The sequence below is a fragment of the Thalassophryne amazonica genome, chromosome 11 (genome assembly GCF_902500255.1).
Source record: "Thalassophryne amazonica chromosome 11, fThaAma1.1, whole genome shotgun sequence".
In the NCBI taxonomy this organism is placed as follows: domain Eukaryota; kingdom Metazoa; phylum Chordata; class Actinopteri; order Batrachoidiformes; family Batrachoididae; genus Thalassophryne; species Thalassophryne amazonica.
Genome location: NC_047113.1, coordinates 98872824 through 98900283, shown reverse-complemented (window position 1 = coordinate 98900283; position 27460 = coordinate 98872824). Strand labels below are relative to the sequence as shown.

Here is a 27460-nt window from a genome sequence, read left to right as displayed (position 1 = left end):
AGACAGACACCAGTTTGACCACCTAAGACTTAACCCAGACTCATGTGTCATATATCAGACTGATAAAGTGAGGGACATTGGAGTGATTTTGATCCCAAGTTGTGTTTTGACCTACACATTAGCGAAATCACGAGGATTGCTTACTTCCATCTTTGTAACATAGCAAGGATTCATCCCATCCTGTCAATGGCTGATGCAGAGACGCTGATCCATGCATTTGTCTCTTCCAGACTGGATTATTGCAACATCCTATTCTCTGGTTTACCGCAGTCCAGCATTAGGGGCCGAAAATTGGTTCAAAATGCTCCTGCCAGACTTTGACGAGAACCAGAAGGTTTGACCACATTACACTGATTCTGTCCTCCCTTCACTGTGTCTGAAGTCTGATTTTGAGGTATCGTGCACTCGTCTTGTGAAACAATCTCCCTGCAACCAAAAAAGTGACTCACTGGATTGGATTTGCATCTAATAAATATATGTAGTCCCAACTAAATTAAATTAAGTTATCATGAATTGATGTGCTTTATTTGAGCTGGGGCTACATATATTTATTAGATGGAAATCCTGCTCATACGAGGTCTGTCCAAAAAGTAACGGACCTTTTTATTTTTTTCAAAAACTATATGGATTTGAATTACGTGTGATTGCATCAGCCAAGCTTGAACCTTCGTGCGCATGCGTGAGTTTTTTCACACCTGTCGGTTGCGTCATTCACCTGTGAGCAGTCTTTGAGTGAGCACTGGTCCACCCCCCTCGTCGGATTTTTATTGTGAGGAAAATGTATGAATGATTTGGAGCTTTGCTGCATCAAATGTTTCCAGAAACTGTGAGAGACAGCCAGGTGGACACCATTCACTAAATTCAGATGACGATTTTATGGGGATCACACAGATTGAGGAGTGTTACAGCTGGTTTAAAGATGGCCCACAGCGGCTCAAAGCGCGCCGCGTTCCGAGCGGCGATTGACAGGCTCAAATGACCAGATCATTTCCAAACTGAACGCTGTGTTGATCTGGGACGTCGTCTGACTTCCACAGAAATGGCAGAAGACGTGGACATCAAGACTTTTTCGGCACATTCCACTGTTACAGGAGTTTTTGTCATGGAAAGAGAAGCAGAGGAATGCGCCACCATGCCGCGACACAAAACCACCTCCATGTTGGTCTCACAGGATGGCTTTCAGATGACTTTCATTGGCTTTTCAGTCGTGTGACTATCCAAGAAATTGTGGATTAGCTGGACATGCCAGAACATGTCCTGTGAGGCTTCATCACGGCGTTGCTTTGCGCCATGCGGCTCCGTCCCGACGCGCGAATTCCTGTGGTTTTGTCCTGCGCCATTCGCGGCACGGTGGCGCATTCCTCCGCTCCTCTTTCCATGACAAAAACTCCTGTAAAAGTGGAATGTGCCGAAAAAGTCTTGATGTCCACGTCTTCTGCCATTTCTGTGGTAGTCAGATGACGTCCCGGATCAACACAGCATTCCGTTTGGAAATGAACTGGTCGTTTGAGCCTGTCGATCGCTGCTCAGAACGCGGCGCGCTCTCAGCCGCTGTGGGCGGTCTTTAAACCGGCTGTAACACTCCTCAATCTGTGTGATCCCCATAAAATTGTCCCTGAAAGCCATCTGAATTTAGCGAATGGTGTCCACCTGGCTGTCTCTCACAGTTTCTGGAAAAATTTGATGCAGCAAAGCTCTAAATTATTCAGACATTTTCCTCACAATAAAAATCCAACGAGAGGGGTGGACCAGTGCTCACTCAAAGCCTGCCCACTGGCGAATGACGCAACCGACAGGCGTGAAAAAACTCACGCACGCGCACGAAGGTTCAAGCTTGGTTGATGCAATCACACATGATTCAAATCCATATAGTTTTTGAAAAAAATAAAAAGGTGTGCAGAGAAAAAACAGTTAGATTCAGTAGAGGCATTCAAGTCCAGACTAAAGTCGCATCTATTCTCCCTCTCGTATGGTTAGCATACCAGTGCAGTATGGAACTATGCTTCCTCTCCTTTTAATTTATATTATTAGCAAGAGAAAAAGTCTCAGCTTCACTTCCTCTAAATTCTGGGTCTGTTAATGAAGCACAGGGCTAGCTGCAGGTGAATACCTTTGTAATTCTCTTTGCTTCCCTGTTGATTTACTGTTGGTGAACTAATGACTCAGGTGCAGTTATTTCCGGCCGACTGACTGACTGAGTTATTTCTGGCCGCGCCTTTTCTCTCTGTACAAGGCACTGCCGAGACTTTAAACGGATGCTGGTCCTGCTGACCCCAGGGCACTGGACAGACCGCAGGAGGCCCTACCTGTTCAAGCCCTACCTGTTCTGGACTTGGAGCTGGATCTGTTAGTGAGGGAATATATTGAGTAGCTGATGAATGAAGAAAATGAGAGTGAAAGAGATCGAGAGAGACAGAGAAGGCTGGATGATGTGTTCAGAGTAAACCAGGAAGTGCAAGAGACAGTATGTGAGGGACTGTGTCTCTGACATGGTAAACTGCAGCACGGGGCCCCCCACAAGGAACCGTCTTGGCTCCCTTTCTCTTTACCTTCTACACTGCAGACTTCATGTACAACCATGTCAACTGTCACCTGGAAAAGTTCTCTGACGACTCTGCTATCGTCAGCCTCATCACTGACAAGGATGACAGAGAGTACAGAGGGGTGTCAGCAGAACCGCCTCCAGATCAATGCAGGAAAAACCTGGTGGTGGATTTCCGCAGGCACGGGTGCTCTCTACGACACCAGTGAAGATCCAGGGAACAGATACTGAGATAGTGGACTCTTACAAGTACCTGGGAGTTCACCTAAACATTAAACTGGACTGGTCAAAAAACACTACTGCACTTTATAAGAAAGACAAGAGCAGACGCTACCTGCTGAGGAGACTCAGGTCCTGTGGAGTGCAGCGGGCGCTCCTGAGGACCTTCTTTGACTCTGTAGTGGAATGAGTGAGAGTGGTCTGCTGGAGCAGCAGCATCACAACTGCTGAAAGGAGGAGACTTGTCAAAGGGATTAGGAAGGCCAGCTCTGTCCTGGGAAGTCCTCTGGACTCAGTGCAGGAGGTGAGAGAAAGGAGGATGATGGCTAAGCTGTCATGCCTGCTGATGAAGGCCTCCCACTCCATGTGTGACACTCTGACTGCACTGGCAAGCTCCGGCGTGACAGGCTGCTGCACCCCAAGTGCACGAAGGAGCGATACCACAGGTCCTTCCATCTTGTTGCCGTCAGACTCCACAACCAGCACTGCTCCCAGTAGACAGCTCAGATCACTAATATCATTATAGTAACAATTTTTCTGGCTTTCATGTGCAATAATACTACACGTTCTTGTGTTATAATAACTTATACACTCGTGTATAAGTTGAACTCATCACGTGAACACTCCTGCAATATTACGATGCATTCTTTTTTCTTGCTTGTAAATAGTGTATTCTACAGTATATATTGTTATTCTGCACAGAATGTGAGTACTGTGTGTTTTTGGTATTTTTCTTTTACCTTATGTCTGCATACTTTGCATAGTTGTTTTGTGACTATTCCTTTGCTGCTGTAACATCGTAAATTTCCCTGTCGTGGGACTAATAAAGGATTTTCTTATCTTTTATCTCATCTATACACTTTTGAAAAAGAATTGTGAAGATTTTACAATGTTCTTACCACTGTTGCCTGTGTGCTTGCTCAGGGGGGTTGGTAAGGTTAGACCTTACACACGTGAAGCACCTTGAGGCAGCATTGTTGTGGTTTGACGCTATATAAATAAAAATAAATTGAAATTAAATTTTAATTGATAAACACCCAGTGAAGTTTGTCCATGGTTGGCAGTGTTATGACAACAACATTCATTCTCTTGTAAATGTGTTGTAGTCAGAGGCCAAGACTCCTGAGAGGAACTTCCTGTCCAGTTTAATTTGCAACACTTCATGCAACACTGCAATGAAGACCTATGGTGTCCCATGGCAGGCTTCACTGATTGAACACTTATTGCTCAAGATTAAGTGTGAAATTTGGGGGGTGGGGCATTCTCCAAGATATACAGTTATATTCTGAAGGAAGCAAATCACCCACTGCCAGTGGACTCACTCCTGTGGGCAGAAATCCCTGAACTCCACACTCAATCTGATTGGAATGATGTTTGGGACATGACCAAAAAGACGTCCAGGAATCCTGATCACCAAACAAACACAGTTCATTCAGGGTGTTTATCAGTTAACATAGACTTTATAGCACAAAAATTAAGCCTGACCAAAATTTTACACTATGTCCTTAAGGCACACTAACTCATCCACCACGGGTGCGTAGCCAGTACACTCTGAGTGCTGGTCCCAAGCCTGAAGAAATGAACAGGGTTGCATCAGGGAAGGGCATTCAGTGTAAAACAAGCCAAACTAAAGATGCAGAGTACAAACTGAATATCCATACCAGATCAGCCGAGGCCAGGGTAAATAACGACCGCCACTGGTGGCAGTGACCAAAGGGTGCCGGTGGAAATTGGGATATGGATAGGCATAGAAGAAGAAGAGGAGGAGAACATGTCCAGAGACAGCAAGAGAAAAGGAAAACTAGAAGGGTAGAAGTGAGGGTTGGGACTTTGAATGTTGGCAGTATGACTGGTAAAGGAAGAGAGCTGGCTGATATGATGGAGACGAGAAAGGTAGACATAATGTGTATGCAAGAAACCAAGGGAAGTAAGATCAGGAGCATAGGCAGTGGGTTCAAGTTGCTGTGTCATGGTGAGGATAGGAAGAGAAATGGTATTGGGGTCATTTTAAATGAAGAGTATGTTAAGAGTGTGTTGGAGGTTAAGTGAGTGTCTGACAGAGTGATGAGTGTGAAGTTGGAAACTGAAGGGATTATAATGAATCACATCAGTGCATATGCCCCACAGGTAGGTTGCAACATGAAGGAGAAAAAAGATTTCCGGAGTGAGTTAGATGAGGTGGTGGAGAGTGTACCCAAGCATAAAAGAGTGGTGATAGGTGAAAGTAAAGAAAGTAAACAGTAAACTACCTCAACTACCTAAAGTTGCTACCTCAACTTTACAACTCAACTCAACTTGTAAAGTTGAGTTCAACATCCAAAACTTGTAAGACCTCTTTATGTTAAAGAGAGGTAGCAAGTGGACATAACTAAATGCAACTGCAATGTTTTAGAGTGTTTTACCAATTGGCCAAAGGGAACGAGCTGGAAAGGATGTGCAGCAGGTTAGGGTGGTAAAAGATGCAGATGGTAATGTGCTGACAAGCGAGGAGAGTGTGTTGAGAAGGGGGAAGGAATATTTTGAGGAGCTGATGAATGAAGAAAATAAGAGAACAAAAAGGGTGGATGATGTGGCGAGAGTAAATTGGGAAGTGTAAGAGATTAGTAAGGATGAAATGAGGGCAGCTATGAAGAGGATGAAAAATGGAAAGATAGACTGATTTTTATTCATTTCAATGAAGGACTCTCTTTTTGTTGCTCTTCTGTTTGTTAAGAAATTATTGTAAAATCTGAGTCTGGTCTGCTTGAGGTTTCTTTCTTAAGCAAACCAGGTTTATGTTTCTGTGTAGGCTCTCAGTTGTCCAGGTGGTTTCCATAGTAGAGAAGCTTGAATCTTCGACTGGACTGGGTTGCTTGACGCAAGGACGTTTCGCTTCAAATAGTTTCGCTTCAAGACGTTTAGCTTCCTCAGCTAAAACTGTTGCTCTGGTACAAAAGACTGAGCAAAAAACAAAGACAAAGCAGTTTCAGTCTTTTGTTCATGGTAATGAGTCATTAACGTCATCAGGAGAGTCGTCAAGGGAGCCATCAGGAGAGGCATCCACCCCATCATTAGGAGGGACAGCTGCCCTGTCATTAGGAGGGTGCTAGCTAGAGCACAATAGGTGCTAATTACAGCTATTGTTTAGTCACTATCCTATAGCAGTCTGCCTCTCGGTAGGAGGGGTCTGGTTAGGGTTAAAACTCCAGCTTTTGTGGCTTCTGTTTATTCTTCTATACAAGAGTCAAGACAGAAGTCAGACTACCAGAGCAAGAATTTTAGCTGAGGAAGCTTCTGCAATTTGAAGCGAAACATCCTCGCATCAAGCAACCCAGTCCAGTCGAAGATTCAAGCTTCTCTACTATGGAAACCAGGATTACTGCAGTCTAGCATTAGGGGTCTGGCCCCTGATGACACTGCCGAGACCTTCAATAGGTGCTGGCCTGGCACCCCAGGGAGCCGGACTGACCTCAGGATGCCCTGCCTGTTACTCCAATGACTGGAAGCGCTACCTGTGTTGGAAACCCCACGTGTTGTGGGGCTAAGATTAAAAACCAAAAAGGACTGCTTTTTAATTTGAATTAAGGACTGTTTTTGTTGATCTGCTGTTTTTTCTGTTTCTGTTTTCAGTTTCTTCTGTTTGTTCAGAAATTCTTGTAAAGGTTGTAAAAGTCTTGTAACTGAATGGCCTAAGCAGTGGGTCACCCCTCTGAGTCTGGACTGCCTGAGGTTTCTTCCTCATTATCATCAGAGGGAGTTTTTTCTTACCACTGTTGCCTGTGTGCTTGTTCAGGGGGGTTGGTAAGGCTAGACATTACTCATGTGAAGCACCTTGAGGTGGCATTGTTGTGATTTGGTGCTATATAAATAAAATAAATTGAACTGAAATCTGTTCCACTGACGTCATCCATGTTGATTAAAAATAACTTGCATCAGCTTCAACAACATAAAGCCCAGAAATGTATGCTTTTCGCTGGTTTGAGGGCTGCTCAGAAGTTGGTCTTCACCAGGTGGAAACACCACGATGTGGTTACGCTGTGACAATATCTGCTGACTTTTACTGATATTTTTTATTTTGAGCTCTCCACTGTGCGCATCCATGGGTTTAAAGAAGAGACAATTAATCTTTGGGCCCCAAACAGTGGAGACCCTCTCCTCATCTATTTCATTCTTCTTGTCCATCTCTCCCTCCCTCCCCATTCCTCTCCTTTTGGACCAGCTTCCTGTGGTTTCATTGATTGTTGGTTTGATCCTTTAAATGGCTACAAAAGAATTGATTCCACCCCCCCCCCTACACACTTTTTTTGTAAAAAGTCAAAGATCAAGATTTAAAAACAAATCAAGAGGCCAAAGCAATCATCTGGTAGTTTTGTGTTCCATGGTTGATAAACTGATTAACCAGTATCACTCACACAGTGTTGTTGAGTTTCATTTTCAGCAGGTCAGTGTAGTAGGTCTCATCTTGGCCGTCGCTGCCTTCTGGTGGTGCAGGATCCACTGGCTGAGACTTTAACATCATCTATGCAAACACAATATACACTTTATATTGTAGAAAGGTTCTGACTTGTGACACATCATGAAGTGGTGTGAAACTCAAACTTGTGTTTCCTGAATTTTCTTTAAATTTTAAATGTTTAGTTTTTTTCTGTTCCACTCACGGGGGCACTGCCAAGGATTTTCGGCCCCATGAAACGAAATCTAATTGGGCCTGTTCATAACCGGCCGCTACGCCGGTGGAAAATGTTTATACAGTTTACATAAAACTATGCATTTTAATGATATTTTTGACTATCATTCCCATATTTGTGAAATGAAAGACATGATTTGACACTTATTTCAGAATCAGAATAGCCTTTATTCGCCAAGTATCTACAAGAATACAAGGAATGTGACTCCAAGTTTGAACTATACTCTTTCTGTACAAGCATGTATAAATATACACTAAACACTAAATAATTCACAGTAAAAACGGGCAAGTAAAATGTGCAATAAAGAATGTTTGCAAAGGAGAAACAGACAGACTGAAGTTGTACATGAGGTCGGTTTATACTTGGGAGACGCACTGAAAATACAATGAAATTCATTTAGATTCAATTATTTGCTGCAAGACTGATACTCTGACTGACAAAAATACTTATACGAGGCTGGTATTTCAGTGATACCCGATGCTTTTTAAACCATAAAATCGTTCTCAAATAAATACAGACTATAGGCTTTTTTAAAATTTCAGAATGATTTTTCATTCTTTAATGTTTTTCTCCATAATAATCTATTAATTCAACACAACTGGGTGATATACTGTTGAGTTGACTGTTGATTTCTTTCTCCTGTCTGGCCTTTTTTCTTATCTTTGTGTTTGCTTTCTGATGTTACCGGCTCAGCCGATCCCTTCGAAAAGATGGGATCATAGAATATCTCATATGTAGCATCGTGGGAGGTCTGTGTGGTTTTGTGTTATTTGAGTTTTGTCTGCAGCTGCTTGCAGCGCTCCCCACCAAACAGTTGGTGGCAGTAGTGCACCAAGTTGAGTTAAAACAACTTTTAAGTAGGGAATAGAAGAGGAGGGTGAGCTGCCTGCAGAGCAGAAATGTTAAAGAGCTACGTTCTGTTCTGGAAAATAAAAATTTGTGTTCAACAGATTAATATGCCTGTTGAGCCTCTGTACTGCGGTTAAGGGATCACTGAGCAGGGGAAGAAAAGAGCACTGAGGCACACCGCCTTGTTCTCCCCTCCACTGGCTGTCTGTGAAAAGGCTCTGCAGCTGTCTGACTGAAGCAGCAGGTGGACTGAACCCTTTTACTGTACGTGAATACAGAGGGGCAGTGAGCACTGAGAAATGTTTCCAAAACAAATGAACTTAGTGTTACCAATACACTGTACATAAAATACAGTATATGTATTATATACATAGGGGTGGTGGCCAAGTGGTTAATGCGCTTGGTTTCAGTTCAGAAGGCTCTGGGTTCAAATCCCACCCCTGCCACATTTCTCCATGTAATGTGGAGTTGCGTCAGGAAGGGCATCCAGCATAAAACCTGTGCCAATTCAACATGCAGATCCACCTTGGATTTGCTGTGGCGACACAGAGTACAAAACAAGGGAGCAGCTGAAGGGATTTACTTTACATATGTATTATATACATATAGTGTCATATTGTTTTGTCAGTATTACAACTGTATTAGGGGCCTCTCTGGGCCCCAGGAATCCTTTTCCTTATTCTCTCTTTTTCGGCTCCCCGGTCCACTCCACTATGAAGCTGTGAAACTAAAAACATGTCAATGCTCAAGGCTGCTTTTGTATGCACTCTTTTGTGTACCTTGAGGCAGATTGTTGAAACAGTTGAGTCTAAACTGGAAAAGAAACTATGAAAGCTAAAAACCCAGGAAATATTTTTTAAAACCATACTTAATTCTACATATTTTTTTAAGTCACTTTGGGAGTTAGAGGCAGAGTGCACCCCAAGGAGTATCTATCTAACAAATTTCAAAACCTGCATATTCCAGTTAAGGGTCATGAAGGGGGTGGAGCCTATCCCAATAGTCACTGGAGGAGAGGCGGGATGAACTCTGAACAGTCCACCAGTCTATCACAGAGCCGACACACACAGACAAACACACTCACACACCTATAGTCAATTTAGAGTCACCACTTCAGCAAACATGTATGACACTGGCAGTGGGAGGAAACCAGAGCACCTGTGAACACGGGGCGAAGGACCAGGCGGGAAGTGAACCTAGGTCCATCTCACTGTGAGGCAATAGTACTAACCACTAATCCACCGTATGGCCCAAGCACCCTTTTACTTCTGCTGCATTTCATTTATTCTCTGCTGTGAGTGACGTTTTAAATCTGGGCGCGTAATGACTCACCTCCACCTTCTCCAGTCTTTGTACTTTGATCATTAAATTCTGGATCTCTCCGTTTTTCTCAGACAGCATAGCCTGGAGCCTCTCGAGCTGAGCTGGGTCGGCTCTGGCACCTTGCAGCTGCATCAGGGTGGCAATCTGGACCTGTACACCACGTGACCGCAAGAAATAACAATGACTGAGAGTACGTCACACTCAGTGTACGTAATAATAATGAGTTTATGGCGGGAACTCCACCAAAGAGAAACTGCTGATTTGTTAAAAGAAGCATTTAAAAGTACTGAATTGCTTTTCTAACAGGTTGAGTCAGTTAAATTTATTCATACAGCTTCAAATCACAAGTCACCCCAAGGTGCTTCAGATAAGTAATGCTGATCCTTAACCCCCTTTCACACCGGGGCTGCTCCCAGTTGCTCCCTGTTGCGTCATGTTGCGTCATGACGACGCAGGAATTTCTGTGTCAGGTGCGCGCAGCAGGGGGCAGAGAGGAGGTGAGGACGCAGCCTGCAGGTTCTTGCACAGTTTGGCTGCAGACAGACTGTGCACTCAGACTTCTCTTCTAGTTTATATTTACACTTGTGCTGAGCTGCAGGCCTGCGCTCTGAGTTCTGTTATAGTTTATCTTTCCTCCTTTGACCGCGAGATGCGCGCGCGTGCGCACGAACCATCCGTGAGCAAAATGTGGAGATGTCTGGATTTCTACTTGATGTTGACATGTCCTGTCTCTGGCAATCAGTCTGTGAGCAGGACTTATGTTCTTTTTTTGTCCTTTTTTAAACACAGTGATGAGAGTTTGAGGGGAGAACAAGGAACTAATGCCTGCAGCCAGACAGTTTTTTTTCTTTCTTTATTGTTCACATGTGCGTGTGTGAACGAACATCCGTGAGTAAATGGAGATGTCTGGAGTTCTACTTGATGTTGACATGTCCTGTCTCTGGCAATCAGTCTGTGAGCAGGACTTTTATGGACTTTATACAAACATATTTGTGAGAGAAAAGCGAGGAGCTGCTGCAGCTGCAATCCGCAATTTTTTTCTGTGCTGTTTTTTGTGTGTGTAGTTTTTACTGCATTGTGTACATGGTATAAAATCAATCCTCATCCTCATGAGACGTTCCCAATTCAGGGAGTATCATTATTTGCAGCAGGGACGGCCGCTTTCAGCGGTACTTCTGCCTCTCCAGGACCCAGTCTGAGGACCTCCTGTCCCGTACACACACGCATATGTAAACAAAAAACAAACAAAAAAAAACTCTGCTGCCTGCTGCGGGGCTTCTGCTCGCTCTTCCCCCAAACTCTGTCATAATAGTGTTTATTAACCAGTCACCATTTGTTTTATTATACATCTGTGTAGTTAATAAATAAAATAATCTTCATGGATGATTCCCTCGTGCGCATGTGAGGGGAAAAAATAAAATAAAAAAACTCCACTGCTGCTGCTCGCTCTCCCCCAAAAACTGTCATAATTGTGAAATAAAGGACAAAAGGGACATAAGTCCTGCTTACAGGCTGGCTACCAGAGACAGGACATGTTCACATCCAACTCAAACTCCAGACATCTCCACGTCTCTACATATCCAGTCCCTGATTGGTCATTGCGGCACAACAAGGTGAAAAAGTTCAGATTTTTCAACTATGGGAGGAGGGCGACGCAATGTGAACACAAACACACCCACACTCACACACACAGACACAAAATACCTTCATGCGCTGCAGCTGCTGTTTACTGAAGGCATATTGTTTCTGGAGGGACTGATATTGGACCTTCATACTGATGAGCTGTCTCTCCATCTCAGCTCGCTTGTCCTCCAACTGCAACACAAAAACACAATCAGTGCAGAAACACACAAACACCTCATTTGATTGAGGTTTAAACTAATGCTAATGTGGCTGACTAAACAGCTACTGGGTCCATAGTCTGGGTCTGAAACAAGATTTTAGCAACCAGATTAGATTTTACTTGTGTTCAGTGTTACATTTGTACTGAACACTGTCCTGATCCTTGCAGTACCAAACTTTGTCCAAAACGCTGCCAATTTTATGAACATAAAACTGAATTTTCTCAGCAACTACTGCTTCATAGACGTCCTTCACACTTGGCGTGATGCCAGTACACGAGTGCCATTAACTGTGTCACAAGCACATTTTATGACTGTATTTTTAATTTTACTATAAAGCATTTTGTTGATATTGAGTAACTTGAGCCATTTTTTGAAAATATTCTATTTATACAAAATTGGCTCATTTACAGTACATTTATTTCTATTTACTATTTTCTATATATATAAGTATTTGTACATCTAAACATTCATTTATACAGTTATAGTTGTTTTATCCTTTTAGTTAGTCTTAATTGATGTGTGGTCCTACAAATGGTGAAACAAAATCGTTAAATACAAATTGGGTGGTCCATGTGATTTTAAATTATTTTTAAATCAGTACAGACACGCCCCTTTATGTTAAACAGCCCTGGGAGCTGTCAGTAATGAGGAGGCTCATAAACACACTCCGTTATGATAATTTACTCATTCATCCTTGGAAAATAAACATACAGAACACCCACTTCATGGATTTATTTTGGGCAGGATTAAAAGTATGCAAGAAGGATTATGTATCTCCATCTGCCCAGAGAACGGAGAAGGATTGCCAGGAGTTGGAGGATCTGGTCGAGCTTCTGTAGCCTGTTATTACTGTAACCTGTCCTGGATAAACAGGGCAAAACAGACTTATACAAATGTTGCATCTTATTGAGCGTTGCTTTTACCTCAGCAAACAACGAGTTGCCTTTGCTGTTGGGATCCTGAGCCTGCTGTACAACCTGATCCAACTGGACCTGTAAGTCCCTGTTCTCCTCCCGACATTTCTGTTTTATGGAAGAAAAATTAAAAGTTATACAGACAGACAGATTAATACAAAGAGATGTTTAGTGTCCAGTTTGTGACCACATATACCTCTAAGGCAGTCAACCAGGAAACAGCTTCTCTTTCTCGCTCCTCTTTCTCCTCTGTGATTTGCTCCAGGTGGCGCTGCAGGCTGCTATTGGTCAATTCCAACTGTTGTTCTCTGTACTGCAATTCCTGCAGTGTGCGCTCCAACTCCAGCTAGTAGACAGAGACTATTAATCCCAGAATACAAGAGGATAAAACAAGAACACTATCTGGACATGGCACCGACCTAAACGAACATTTTGTAAAGACGGAACTGCTGATTATAGAGCTGAGACAACTAATCGAGTTAATCGATTAAAACTGATTATTAAAATAGTTGCCAACTAATTTAGACATCGATTAGTTGTTAAATAACTTTGTTTTACCGCAAATGTTTCGTTTCTTCCATATAATCAACCGAGCTTTGGTTTGAATCTTGAACCAATGAAGTAGTGCTTCCAGCTGCTGCTTCATTGGTTTCATTTGTTTTATTTCGCTTTATCTTAATTTTTCTCCACTAAAACCCTAAAGAGCATATGTCTGTGAGGAATATTTACTTTTTTATGTTAAACTGGCCTGTTTTGGTCTTCTGAAACAGTTGATAGATGTATTTTATGCTAATGCCGATGCTAACACGTTAGCATGTCTATAGCGTTTTCAGTGTTAAAGTTAGCATTAAGCTGCTGGCATTTCAGCATGTTCGTGCATTTGTTTTCTGTATAATAATGACTCAGCATTTGTTGTTGTAAAAGAGTCAAATGTATTACAAATTGTAATATTTTTTAATTTATTTTTATTTATATATTATAATAGCAACAATAATAGTAATAATAACTAATAATGCTACAATACAATTTTAGAGAAAGAGACATGAGTCACATGTGTCACTGTGAAATGACCACATAGTTTACAAAGTTATACAGAGAATGTTGCACATATAATGAGTCAGGCTACGGTTTTTGATTTAGGTTTTATGGTTAACTGGTTATGCTAATTGCTCATTTGCAGCAACAAAAATACCTCTTTTTTCACCATATATTTTGTAACATTTATATGTTTCAATGTTGTTTTATGGCAACTCAGCACTTTGATAAAGAAATGTCATTTGAAATAATTGTTTTTGTTCTTTATTATAAACTTTTATTATTTATTACGATTTGTTGATTTTCAAGTATTTTAAGTTTTCAAATAATGTTCTGTTGTTAAATAAAGTGATGGAAGGAGAGAAAAATTGTTTCCCTGGCACATTTTTAAAAAATTTCCCACTAATCAATTAATCATGTCGAAACCCCATCAGATTCATCAATGATCCAAATAATCGTTTGTTGCAGCCCTAGCTGATTATACAGTAAACATCCTACGTGTCTTCTAAAGACCTGTCAAATACGCTTATATAACCCAGATTATTTGAAAAATTAAATGTGAACATTTGATGATTAGACATTTGAACCTGTAATACTTCAAACTTTAGTAAAAGCACGAGTGAAGTGATACATTATGAATAGAAGAATAATGATGCAATGACATTATTAAAGGTTACTGGACTTGAAGAAAAAATAAAAGTCACAGATTAAATCCTCCTGCAGTCATTACAACACTTTCAGTTGCAATAGAGATTAAGTAATCATGAGGGGTTTGAGTGAGATTAAGCCACATGAACAGTGAGCATGAGATGCATAAGTGTTCACTGAGCCACACAGAAGAGCCAAATGCAGTGTTGTTGTAGTTCTTGTACTGCATTTTTTATTTGTCCGGGATTGCCACAGCAGATACAGCCAGATCCACAATGGTATTTGGCACAAGTTTTACACCAGATTCTCTTCCTGACAACTCCAGAAACAAGTACATGATGGAGAAACAAGCACAGCCCCATGTCTTCTGAAGAGGTGTTCCATCTAAGTACTAACCAGGTCCCACATTGCTTAGCTTCTGAGACTGTCAGGATCAGACTTAAGTGGCTGCAAAAGAGCCTGATGTGTATGATGAGCTTTTGAACAAAACGTATTTGTTTTTGATTACAGGTTAACCTCCCACTGGTATACCTGCAGTCCAGCACCCGCTTCAGCTTTTTGCTGCCTTAATTCATTATGTGCTTCATTACATTATTTATTACAGTCCTCTATAGGCCCTGAGGCCCACTGGTGCTTGTGTTTATGGTTGTATGTTAAGGTGCCCTGACACTTGCACGACTTTTATCCGCACACGTCGTCGTGACGATCCCACCTGCTGTGTTCCCAGCTGGACGCCATGCTTTGTTCCACCGGCTGCCACACACTGCGGTGGACAATGCATATATAAAATAATTATTTCATAGCAGATTAATCATTTTCTCTGCAAGTTGACTGCTGAAAATGGCTCAAATCACTTCCTGATTCAGAGGACCGCTCCAGCCAGAGCCGTTCGCGCACTGAACGAGCTGGAGAAAGCCTTTGGAACCGTCTAAAAAGGTAATTATTTGTTATGTATACATTGTCATTGTTTGGTAAAACAGTTGCAGGGTTCTCCCCAGAAATTTTGCTGTTGGCAATTATCACCCGAGTTGGCATGCGTTGCAAGTCATTTTAATTGGTTTTAGATGCACTGAAAGCAAGAATAATGGACAAAAAAAAATGACACTTATGTTGGATGTTTCTGTTAATTAAAATAAATAACATTTAAAAGTTTTAAAACACAATGTTTGATGTGTTCAGCATTTGCTCTCCTCTTCAAAAATGACACACTGTACCTTTAATCCAGTAAAACAGGCAGTTTTTCTGTCATGTTGACAGTTTAGTTTTTTCTTTTTAACATTTCTGAGTGAGATTACATATTTTTTTAAAAACAATATAACCTCTAATTGTCTTGTCTGAACAAGAGCTAAACCTGGACTGACTGGGTTGTCAAATCAGAATCAAATTTATTGCAAAGTACAACCCCAATTCCAATGAAGTTTGGACATTGTGTAAAATGTAAATAAAAACAGAATACGATTTGCAAATCCTCTTCAACCTATATTCAACTGAATACACCACAAAGATATTTAATGTTCAAACTGATAAACTTTATTGTTGAAGCTTTGTAGATGGAATTCTTTCCCATTCTTGCTTGATGTACGACTTCATTTGTTCAACAGTCCGGGGTCTCCGTTGCTGTATTTTGCGCTTCATAATGCGTCACACATTTTCAATGGGTGACAGGTCTGGAATGCAGGCAGGCCAGTCTAGTACCCGCACTCTTTTACTACGAAGCCACACTGTAGTAACATGTGCAGAGTGTGGCTTGGCATTGTCTTACTGAAATAACCAGGGACGTCCCTGAAAGACGTTGCTTAGATGGCAGCATGTGTTGCTCCAAAACCTGGATGTACCTTTCAGCACTGATGGTGCCATCACAGATGTGTAAGCTGCCCATGTCATGAGCACTAACACACCCCCATAACATAACAGATGCTGGCTTTTGAACTTAGCACTGGTAACAATCTGGATGGTCTTTTTCCTCTTTTGTCTGGAGGACATGACGTCTATGATTTCCAAAAATAAGCTAAAATGTGGACTCATCAGACCAAAGCACACTTTTCCACTTTGTGTCTGTCCATTTCAAATGAGCTCAGGCCCAGAGAAGGCGGCAACATTTCTGGATGTTGTTGATGTGTGGCTTTTGCTTTGCATGGTAGAGTTTTAACTTGTAGATGTAGTGACGAACTGTGTTAACTGACAATGGTTTTCTGAAGTGTTCCTGAGCTCACACGGTAAGATCCTTTACACAATGATGTCAGTTTTTAATGCAGTGCCGCCTGAGGGATCCAAAGTCACGGGCATTCAATGCTGGTTTTCGGCCTTGCCGCTTACGTGCAGAAATTTCTCCAGATTCTCTGAATCTTCTCATTATTTTATGGACTGTAGATGATGGAATCCCTAAATTCCTTGCAATTGAACGTTGAGAAACATTGTTCTTAAGCTGTTGGACTATTTTTTCATGCAGTTGTTCACCAAGTGGCGATCCTCGCCCCATCTTTACTTGTGAATGGCTGAGACTTTTGGGGATGCTCCTTTTATACCCAATCATGACACTCACAATTAGTGTCCTCAGTTCCCAAACGGTTATTGAGTGTTGTTAGAAGGAAAGTTGATGTAACACAGTGGTAAACATACTACTGTCCCAGCTTTTCTTAAACATTTTGCAGGCATCATTTCAAAATTAGCAAATATTTGCACAAAAACAATAAAGTTTATCAGTTTGAACATTAAATATCTTGTCTTTGTGGTGTATTCAATTGAATATAGGTTGAAGAGGATTTGCAAATAATTGTATTGTTTTTATTTACATTTCACACAATGTCCCAACTTCAACGGAATTGGGGTTGTAAGTTCTCATATACAAGTAATTTGATCTCTCACACCGTCTTTGTGGCTTATTTGAGCAAACTTTGGAAACATGAAGACTTTCATCTGTAAAATAACGCCTTAATGTGTCACTAGCTACACAGGGCAGAAGGAGCTCTTTTTATTGGAAGACTTTGACACAGCATTTGTTCTTTCACTGAGAGACGCTGTGCTCTCCCATTCTGAGCTGTGGCTCTGCTCAGCTGACTGCCGTCGAGGGAGCAGGGAGCAGGCAGCAGGCAGCAGTCCGTTCAGCAGAAACAGCCTGGCTGGATTAAAAAAAAAAAAAATCTGAGAGCACAGCACAGTATAACGGTGCTGTGGTAACAGTATAATGGCGCTACACCACTGTTCCATTGACATTTTTTGGAACATTTCAAAAATTCTCTATACGCAGTTGCACGTGCCGGTGCCCCTCTCACATTCAGTCTACACCCGTTAAAAACGAGTTTACTCTCCTGCACGACACAGGTCATGCAAGTGTCAGCACACCTTAAGTAAAGTCAGTCCTCTCTTGGCCCTGAGGACCTCTGGTGTCTGTGCTTATGGTCGTATATAAGTAAAGTCAGTCCTCTATCGGCCCTGAGGCCCACTGGTGTCTGTGTTTATGGTTGTATATAAGTAAAGTCAGTCCTTTATCAGCCTTGAGGCCCACTGGTGTCTGTGTTTATGGTCGTATGCAAGTAAAGTCAGTCCTCTATTGGCCCTGAGGCCCACTGGTGTGTGCGTTTATGGTCGTATGTAAGTAAAGTCAGTCCTCTAACGGCCCTGAGGCCCACTGGTGTCTGTGTTTATGGTCGTATATAAGTAAAGTCAGTCCTCTATCGGCCCTGAGGCCCACTGGTGTCTGTGTTTATGGTCGTATATAAGTAAAGTCAGTCCTCTATCGGCCCTGAGGCCCACTGGTGTCTGTGTTTATGGTGGTATATAAGTAAAGTCAGTCCTCTATCGGCCCCGAGGCCCACTGGTGTCTGTGTTTATGGTGGTATATAAGTAAAGTCAGTCCTCTGTCGGCCTCGAGGCCCACTGGTGTCTGTGTTTATGGTCGTATATAAATAAAGTCAGTCCTCTATCGGCCCTGAGGCCCACTGGTGTCTGTGTTAATGGCTGTATGGGAGCTAAAGAAATGCACATCTGTCAATCTGTAGGCTTCATTGTGTAATTATTGTACACTAAAACTTAACAGACTGAAGACATTTTGAATACAAATTCATCTCATAACCCTTAAGAGTAAAGGAATGCCGATGCCACACAGATGTCTGTGCAATAAATTACATTTACTCAAGGATTCTGATGAAGATGTAACCAAACATCAGTCCCTAATTTTGTTATGCACCTTTGAATAAATGTAAATTATTGCTCAGACGTCTGTGTTGCACCAGCGTTCCTGTTCTCTTCAGGTTTTGCCCTGACCTGGTTGTACCAGATTGTTGTGACTGGCAGAAGTGTGGAGAACCTTTCTTTTTTCTACTTTCATCTCATAACATTATCACAATTTCAGAAGGGGCTGTCCTTGGCCTATTTTTTTCTGGGTCAAATCAAGGAGGAGTCAATGTCTCTATACAATACTGATTTGACAAAAGCCACTTCTGGACAAATCCATTATGTTTGGTTTGACAGCAGATAACTTCAGCCCCTCCTACTTACCTTGTTGCTCTCCAACCCCATTATCTTCATCTGGACTTCCATCATCTCAGACGTCATGGAACTCTGAGTGTGTTCATTCAGAGCTCGCAGCTCTTCCAGCTTGTTATTTAGCGTCTCCGTCTGCACTTCAAGTTTGTGTTTCAGCTGCTTCTCATTGAGCTGTGACTCTTCCAGGACAGACTGCAACCTCATTAACTGAGAAAAATAAACAAAGAACCATCAGTGCAGTCACTCCTAATGATGTGGAGTCAGCACGAGCCAGGCAGGGAGAGCTGCAGTCCATAAAAACAACATAATAAAGTGCATATATCTGGTAAATGAAATGTCAAATGAGCTGACTATTCTAAATAATGTAGATTTCCATGACATCACTTTAGTAACGGCACCCCAGAGCCACCTCGGCTGAAAGCAATTTTTTATGATTGGAATCAGGTGTTTTTCATGGGGTAAATACTGAAAATTCCTTTCAAAATAGTTACAAACAAAAATGGGACTATGGATTGAAGAAGCCAGCTTATACTGTGACCTGCACATTCCCTTTAAAGTGTTAGAACACCCAGGCTAAACACTGATTTCCACACACGCCCAACACCAGAGGTGGATCAAACCGGCTTCAGTGAGTAAAAGTCAAACCAACTCTTTGTTCCATCCGCCTGTCAAATCAGCTGATTCTATTGTATTTCTAATTAGTTTACCTCTTCAGGCAGGTAGATGAGCTAATCAGTGAAATGACCTGCTTTAGGCGCACAGGTAAAGGTCTTGAGGTCTTCTTCAGGCAGGTACAATTGCCTGAAGAAGACCTCAAGGTCGAAACGTTGCTTTTTTGGGTCAGTTAAAGATTTTGGGCGCTTTACTGGTGTGCGGATTTTCTTTCCTTTTTTGTTAACAGTTCAGTGACACATTTCTACACTCTGTTTTTTTCCGTGTTTTGTCGTTTCTATTGGATGCGCAAAGCTATGTATTTCCCAGCATGCAGCGGTGAAAGTTGGATTGGGTTGAACTTTGACCATGGCAGCCTAATGACAAGTGGTTTTTAACGCAATCTGTCAATAACGCAATCTTCTCATTGAAAATAATGGGTTTTAGAGTGTTGCGCGATGCGTTTAACACCGTGAATGCGTGCAGTGTGACAGGCCCTTAAGGCAGCAGGATGTGGTGATGTTTTCCAGGCTGAGCAGAGGGCAGCCAGTGATCTTTAAGGCAGTGTTCATGACCCTCTGCACCGCCTTCCTGTCCCCGGCTGTGGAGCCCGTGTACCACACACCAAGACAGCATGTCAGTACGCTCTTGTGCATGCAATCACATTTGTACAGTTGCTTGACAACATGCAACTCATGTTCCAAGATAAACTTTAATCATGATAAAGACGTGCCAGGAGATGTTAGAGTCAACTTACCTGCCTGCACAACCAGGTGATGAAGCACACACTAACTCACTCATTCATTCACGGTGCAGTTTGGCCTTAGTGTTAGTGTGACTGTAGTGTGAGGATGATGACAGACATGCACACTGAGGTCAGACCTTGTTGCTGAACTCTTTTATGGCCACACTGTGACTCCTCTCCAGATGTTCCTGCTGCTGCTGAAGCTCTTGTTTCTGCTGGTTCTTCAAACAGTCGTAGTCCGACTGCAGCGACTCCAGTATCCGGGTCTTCAGCTCCAATTCTTTCTGCAACGTGTATTTGTCCTGCTCGAGAGCCTGTGGAGCAAAGACACACACACGTACAGGGTTGGGAGGGTTACTTTAAAAATGTATTCCGATACAGTTACGAGTTACCTGTTGAAAAATGTAGTCAGTAACATAATCCAAGTACCATAATATTAAAGTAATGTAATTTGATTACTTTCAATTACTTCTGGATTACTCCAATATCAAATATGCTAATACACACAAAAGAAACTAAATATAAATAGTCTTGACCACATAGTACAGTTTATTAAGCAAAAATAAAACTGTTTCTTTTACATGGCATGGTCTGTTTTACTTCACATTATGAATTAAGAGCACACACAATATTGTTTTAAACACACCCAGTGTTCACCTGCTAAATTTTCAACAAAAAATGCCAAACAAATGAAGGATAATGAAAACTCAGGTGGTGTGCGGATGAATTTGTAATTAAAAGTGGCTTGCAGAACAATATACAAAACAAAAAAAAAGTCTACTACTTGTTCAGTAAACATAAAATTATCTTACTTTAGTCTTTCACGTAGCATTCGCACCATGTTTAACATATCAGTCCACTTATTGAACTTTCAAAATAAGAACAAAAGCATAATGAAAACCATTAAGTAAATACTGTCAGTAAGGAGGCGTGATCGCCATTTTAATTCCGGGCAAGTTAGTGATTTGCGTGCATAGAAGTTCAACAAACAGGTGGAATATGCCAGAAAGCTGCGCATGCTGGCAAAGCCACAAACGGAGGAACAAGGGAGACAATATTTCCTTCCATAAGTAAGTGGTTTTGGTTATTCTTGTCACTCTGTCTGTGATATTTGGATGATAAACAGCTGTATCTTTCCTGCCGTACCTGTGTCGCCCGATGACACAGGTTCAACAAGACTGGGGATTTTTTTTTTTAATTTGCACCTAAAAATAATGAGATTATAATGACCCGCGCTGTGCCGCTCACAGTCACACCCACACATAGAGATGTGCACACACACCACTGACTCCATGAATGAAACTCAGTCAATAAAGGATAATTGTGTAAAAATATAATATGTATATAAATGTATTGTAATGGTTTTAGGAGCTGCGTTGAACAGAGCAGCAGCTCAGCAGCTTGAACAGCGCAGATCCGTGTCACTTTCAACACTAATATTTGGGAATGTGTGTGTGTCAGAGTAAGTTTAATACTTTCCTGACATAATTTAATGTAATTTAATTTTACTGGCTCGACATCCAGTTCAAAATGGCATTTTTTAACACGTATTTTACAAGCATTTTTCTGAGTGTGTTCAGTCGCAAATCTCCACTGAAAATGCATTAACATCCGGGAACTTCATCAACTGTATTTTGCCCGGTTAGGAGACGTCATGCTGTCCACGTTTTCGTTTCAAAGAAAAAAAAAAAAATTATATACAGATAATATCATAAAATGCCTTAAAATTGTAATCCTGCGAACTAATCCCCATTTTTACTAAATATACCTGTAATCTGAATACGTCTTTTTTCTGTAACTGTAGCAGAATACAGTTACCTTTTTTTGTATCCTAATTACATAACGCCATTACATGTATTCCGTTACTCCCCAAGCCTGCACACGTATGAGAATATAACTTGGTACAGTCAGATCCATGAGTATTTGGACAGGGACTTTTGTAATTTTGTCTCTGTGCAGTGCACCACAACAATGGAGAAGAAATGAAACAAACAGGATGTTCAGCTTCAAGGGTTTAACAAAAACTTCACATGACTCATTTAGGAATTACAGCCATTTTTCATCTCCATTTTCAGAGGCCATAAGTAACTGAACAAACTAAATATAAGGACTGCTGTTATTAAAGGTCAGTCAGTTTTGTTTAGAGTCATTAGGGGATGGAAACATGAACATAAGTCACTGAACATTAGGGATGGGTACTGATAGACATTTATTGATGTCGATGCCATTATCGATTCTGCTTATTGATCTGATTCTTTATCGATTCCCTTATCGATACCTCCTGTGAATTTTCTGTGTACTAAAAGTAGGTTTTACAGGTTTTCTATATCAACAACATTTTATTGAGTCTTAAAGTAAATAAATATGAAATTGGTCACTGAATCCTTGATCTCTGGACATAAATAAAATCTGTAGTTGTCAAAAGCATTTCCTTTCAGCTATAAATGAGACAAATGTAACTCCACAGACTCTGAGCTGAGCTCTTCCAGCCGGCTGCGCTGCAAGTCAAGATCAATGTAATTCATAAAGAACAGAGGATGCCTCATTTTTTTTTTTTTGGGGGGGGGGGGGGGGTGGTTTTGGTTGGTGGTAGTTTTGTCATATGTATTACAATATTTGGAAAAAGGTGTCATTTGATTAAAAACAGCGATTCAAAGTTATTAATTCTGACTGAAATCTATCTTTCCAGCTTTACTCGGCTGAGAGCTGCGTAGTGTTTGGAGCTGTGCAGTTAGTCCCACAAAACAGAAGATAGCATTATTATTATTATTATTTCCTTTACCTGAGGGACAGTAACTTCAGTTTACAAAATGGTGAAGCGGGTCCAGCTCACACCAGAGAACCACTGCGTGCGCTGCCCCATGAAAATTTAATAAGGAACGAATAAAAACTCCAGTGTGTAACAGAGGATGATTGTCATTTCTTGCCCACAACAAGACAAGAGTCCCAGGTAGTGACTTTAATCAGCATAAAGGTGACTCACAATTGACACCTTTAAATGGCTTTGAAGGGTACCTCTTATGCCCTAGAGCCTATTTCACCAAAATCACGTCTTTATTTGTTTGCCGTTTCAGCTGTGGTTAGTTGATATGTGATTGAAGTGGATACTTTGGTATAGGAGACTTCGCTTGATATTTTGATGTATAATAAGTGTATATTGGTGTCAGCATTGGTTTAGTTATGAGTGTTCAAATGTTCCAAAACAGGGCAAGCCCCCAAATTTGGGGACTCGAGGGTTTAAGAGGTTAATGAAAAAACCGCGACCTACTGCATCGCAGCTTCTCAGCTTCTCAGAAACAGCAGTTCTGCAATCAACTTAGAGAAATTATCCTGCTATCTGATTATCCTGATACACACCCTCAAAAACAACGGCCACTCCAGCGTAATGCGAAGTTAAGAACCGATAAGGGAATCGTTAAGCAAAAAGGCTATTGATATCAGTGGATCAAATCATTTCTTATCGGTTCTTAACAGGAACTGGATTTTCGATACCCATCCATACTGAACATGGCTTGTCAATTTACATCAGTCACTAAGAACACAAATGGTGCAGTATTACATTGTAAATCTGTCTAGAAGAAGCAGTTCTGATGTGCAACGAGACTGGTGAGGGAAGCTACCAAGACATCCATGACAACTCTGAAGGAGTTGTAGGTTCTGTAGCTGTGATAAACTGTGTATAGTAGTTGTGTAACAGATCATAAATGATCTGCGATCTGTACGGACCACATTTCCACGGTTCGACACGCGTATGAACTGTGGATTAATTGCAAATTTGCACGATTGTGTGAAATACAGATTTATTGCCATAGTGACTTATTTTTAACGTAAGTGTTCAAATCTTGATGCAAAGTGTGGAGTGTGGGGAGAAAATCAGTTTTGCCTTCAAATGAAGAGCCTGTTAAACACAAAAAGCCTCTGCTGCCGCCATGTGCTCCGCTGGAGGCAAACCAGTACAGCAGACATGACACACGTCAGGAGCCAGGCACGTAAAAAATTAGCCGGAAATAACAGGATTTGATGTCAGAAAGTGTGCAAAGATTGAGATCATTCAGATCGGTGAGTGTGTGCTGCATCTTCTCTGTGTCAAGCAAGCCGAGGTCGGAGTCCACTGATATAACGACATTTACAAAGTGGTGTGATTATTATCGTTACCTTCTGACCAGACAATGCAGACATGGGCATCTTTTTGAAAAAGAATTTATAAACTTTGATCTGCTTTGTTTTGTTGCTTTTATTACTTTATGATTTTGACAAAATGTTACAAAAGGCAGAAAAAAAAATTTACATTTTGGTAGTATAATGTTCATTTGCAATTGTCGTCATGTGGTTTCTCCATGTTGTTTGGATTGCAGCTCCTCTCTGGTGCGCAAGGGATTATGGGATATCTCAATCAGGCAAATGACACTGGAGTACCCTCCCGGCACACACACACACACCTCTGAGACATGTTGGAACAGATTAATACTACAAAATAGACGTGGTAAACCTTCACTACTGCCGATAGGTTGTGGGGGCTGTCGGGGTCATTTTCATCAGAATGTAATACAAGCTACTACAAAGCAAATGTTTTCAACGTGGGACAGAAGACGTTTGTGTCCGCTGGCAGGTCACATTTCAAAGTGACCGGGCCTCCATCAGTTTTACTGCCTCCTCCAAAGTGTGGCATCATACCTCCAAGGCATTAGTCATCTCAACTCTCTGTTCATCCAGCCTGTTCTGCAGCTCCATCTGCTGGTCTAGTAGATCCAGGCCAGCCTGAGCAGCCTGCTGGACCTGCTCCTCCCGCTCCTTCAGCAGACTCCTCAGCCGCTGGAGCTCCTCTGATGCATCAGTCTCACACATCTAGCATTAAGACAAAACCAGATCTAAGCTTCTGGCCAAGGTCAGTTGACATCTCCACTCCTGGAATATTCTGTATGGAATTTTCCTAAATATCCATGTATGGAAAAATTTCTTGAAGTGGCATTTTCTGGCAAAATTTCATTCTAAAAGCATTTTTTTTAAAAAATCAGCATAGTATAGCTTATAAATAATGCAAAAACTGTAAAGTTAACACGGTCGACAGATATGGGCTTTACCGTCACTGACATTGGGTGTAGAGAACGGGGTGGCTGACGGCTGATACATAAGGCCAACTTCTTTTGTTTGTTTTTTTTTTGTTGTTTTTTTGCAAGCAATAAAGTAAAATGGTTTAATAAAGCAGTTGGCTGACAATATCAGCTGATATGAGCCTTTCACAAACGTGTCCCTATCTACGGTACTTTTGCTGATATGAAAATTTTTATTTTACAGAATAAACTGCACAAAAGACTGGTGTCCTGTCCAGGGTGTACCATGCCTCACACCCTATGACTACTGGGATAGGTTCAAGCACCTATAGGTAGTAGGTGAGAAGTCTGTTTTATTCAAGTGCTGAGCTATGCTACACGGCGACTTTTGTCTGATGATTTGCGGACAATAATGCTGGATTTTACGGTCACAAATTGAGTTTCACTGGCCTCACCGGTCGGGGGCGGGCGGGGTGAGCCCCGAGCGGCCTCAGGCTTCAAGCGCCTGGCACCGCTGGCCATGACCTGCTCCAGGGACAGTGGCAGGTGGGGAGTTTGACTGGGACGGGACTAGTGTTGTATAGTAACGAAGTAAAAATACTTTACTGCTGTACTTAAGTACGTTTTGGGAGACTTTGTACTTTACTGGAGTTTTTTTTTTTTATTCAGTTTACTTTCACTTTTACTTCACTACATTTCCGACCTTAATTGCATACTTCTACTCCGATACATTTTCTATTCACCATGCCGTTACCCGTTACAAAAAAAAAAAAAAAAAAACACACATCCACAAAAAAGTCGTGTTTTCACCCAGAGACACCACTGATTACTAGTGACTGCAACAAAGTCAAGCCAATTTGTCATGAGGCATGTCCGATAGGCTTTTTTGCAGTTGTTGCACTTGTTTGTCAGGAAAATGATAATTTCTCTACATTGATTACAGACCTGCAGCGGGTCTGTAATCAACTTTTCTGCAGCGCGGCTTTACTTTGAACTTTGAACCAATTGAAGCAGTGATTCGCAGGTCGAAGCAGTGCTTCGATCTACGATTTGTGGATTTTATTTCGCTTTATCCTAATTTTTTCCCGCTAAAACGCGAACAGCATATGTCTGTGAGTAATATTTAATATTTTTATATTAAACCGACCTGTTATGGTCTTCTGAAACAGTTGATAGATGTATTTTATAACTTAAAAATGGGACCGATGTTAACGCGTTAGCATGTCTATGGCGTTTTCAATATTAAAGTTAGCATTAAGCTGTTTGCATCAGCACGTTTGTGTTGATTTGTTTTCTGAATAATTAATGGCTCAGCGTTCGTTTTTTTTTTATTTATTTTTATTCATATATTGTAGCAACAACAATAGTCTATATAATAGACAATAATAGTCAATAATACTAGACTAATAATGTTACAATACAATTTTAGACAAAGAGACAAAAAGAACCTAATGAAACAAAACACAACAGAAAAGATAAAACCATGTAACAATGAAAATAAATAAATACATATAGAAATAAATAACTGTTTCCTGTGAACACCTAGTGAGTAGCCTACTCTCGTTTAGGTTTTGAAACCTTGTTTCTGAAGTGTTTTTGTGTGATGTGCATAATTTTCAGTACTTTGACTAATATTACGTCATTTACAAGCCTAGATAAACTTTAATATATATTAAAAAAAAATCAGTCTGTTTTTGATTATTAACATTTACTAGTACTGTTACCTTCAGTACTTGAGTACATTTAGTTGTACATTACTTGTCATACGTAAGTACAATAAATACTAGATACTTTAAGACTTTTATTGAGTAGCATTTCAATCAGTGACTTGAACTTCTACCAAAGTCATTTTTAATGGGTATCTGTACTTTTACTTAAGTGTGATTTTCCGGTACATTATACAACACTGGACGGGACACCTGTTAAACGTTAACGCGTGCGAGTCAAGGGGTGGCACAAAGCACTCTCAGCTGGCTCTATTAGTCCGTGGGCTAGGGTGGGTTACTGTGCACCCCCCCCAGAACTCATCGCCATTGGTGTTTTTTGATGCTCTAGGGCAGGGGTGGGCAATGAGGGCCGAGACACTGCATGTTTTCCTTGCAACCAATCACCTCAGCAGGTGGGTTGCTGATGAGCTTCTCCCTTGAACATAAACACCTGGTTGTCAATGAAATCACCTGCTGAAACACCTGAACATTAATGAAATCACCTGCTGAGGTGACTGGTTGCACGGAAAACCTGCAGTGCTTCGGCCCTTCATGGCACATGATTGCCCACCCCTGCTCTAGGGTATATAAAAGAAGACTAAAGACGTTAACAGTGAAAATTTTGGGATGCAACCACCCTTCTGATAGAAATTCTAGAGTAACCCTCAAGAGATTACCCAAAAATGCAAAAATGTGTGTTTTTTTAAACCTAACATTGTAGCTTCCTCATACCTTTATTGTTAACAGCAGGAAAAAAATGTTGATTTGCCTCTATGTGGAC

The 27460-nt window shown here is 41.3% G+C and overlaps 1 protein-coding gene across 1 annotated transcript in view; it reads right to left on the bottom strand.

The window, feature by feature from the left end:
- spdl1 (spindle apparatus coiled-coil protein 1) overlaps positions 1 to 24806 on the bottom strand; it is a 55291-nt gene extending 30485 nt beyond the window's left edge. Inside the window, exons 1-8 of the mRNA XM_034180892.1 lie at positions 24597 to 24806; positions 20060 to 20236; positions 18539 to 18733; positions 12555 to 12704; positions 12368 to 12466; positions 11305 to 11415; positions 9610 to 9750; positions 7153 to 7259 (exon numbers count right to left, since the gene is read on the bottom strand). Coding sequence (XP_034036783.1) covers positions 7153 to 7259; positions 9610 to 9750; positions 11305 to 11415; positions 12368 to 12466; positions 12555 to 12704; positions 18539 to 18733; positions 20060 to 20236; positions 24597 to 24767 — 1151 coding nt within the window. The 5' untranslated portion in view covers positions 24768 to 24806. The remainder of the gene's footprint in view (positions 1 to 7152; positions 7260 to 9609; positions 9751 to 11304; positions 11416 to 12367; positions 12467 to 12554; positions 12705 to 18538; positions 18734 to 20059; positions 20237 to 24596) is intronic.
- Positions 24807 to 27460: the final 2654 nt, after the last annotated feature.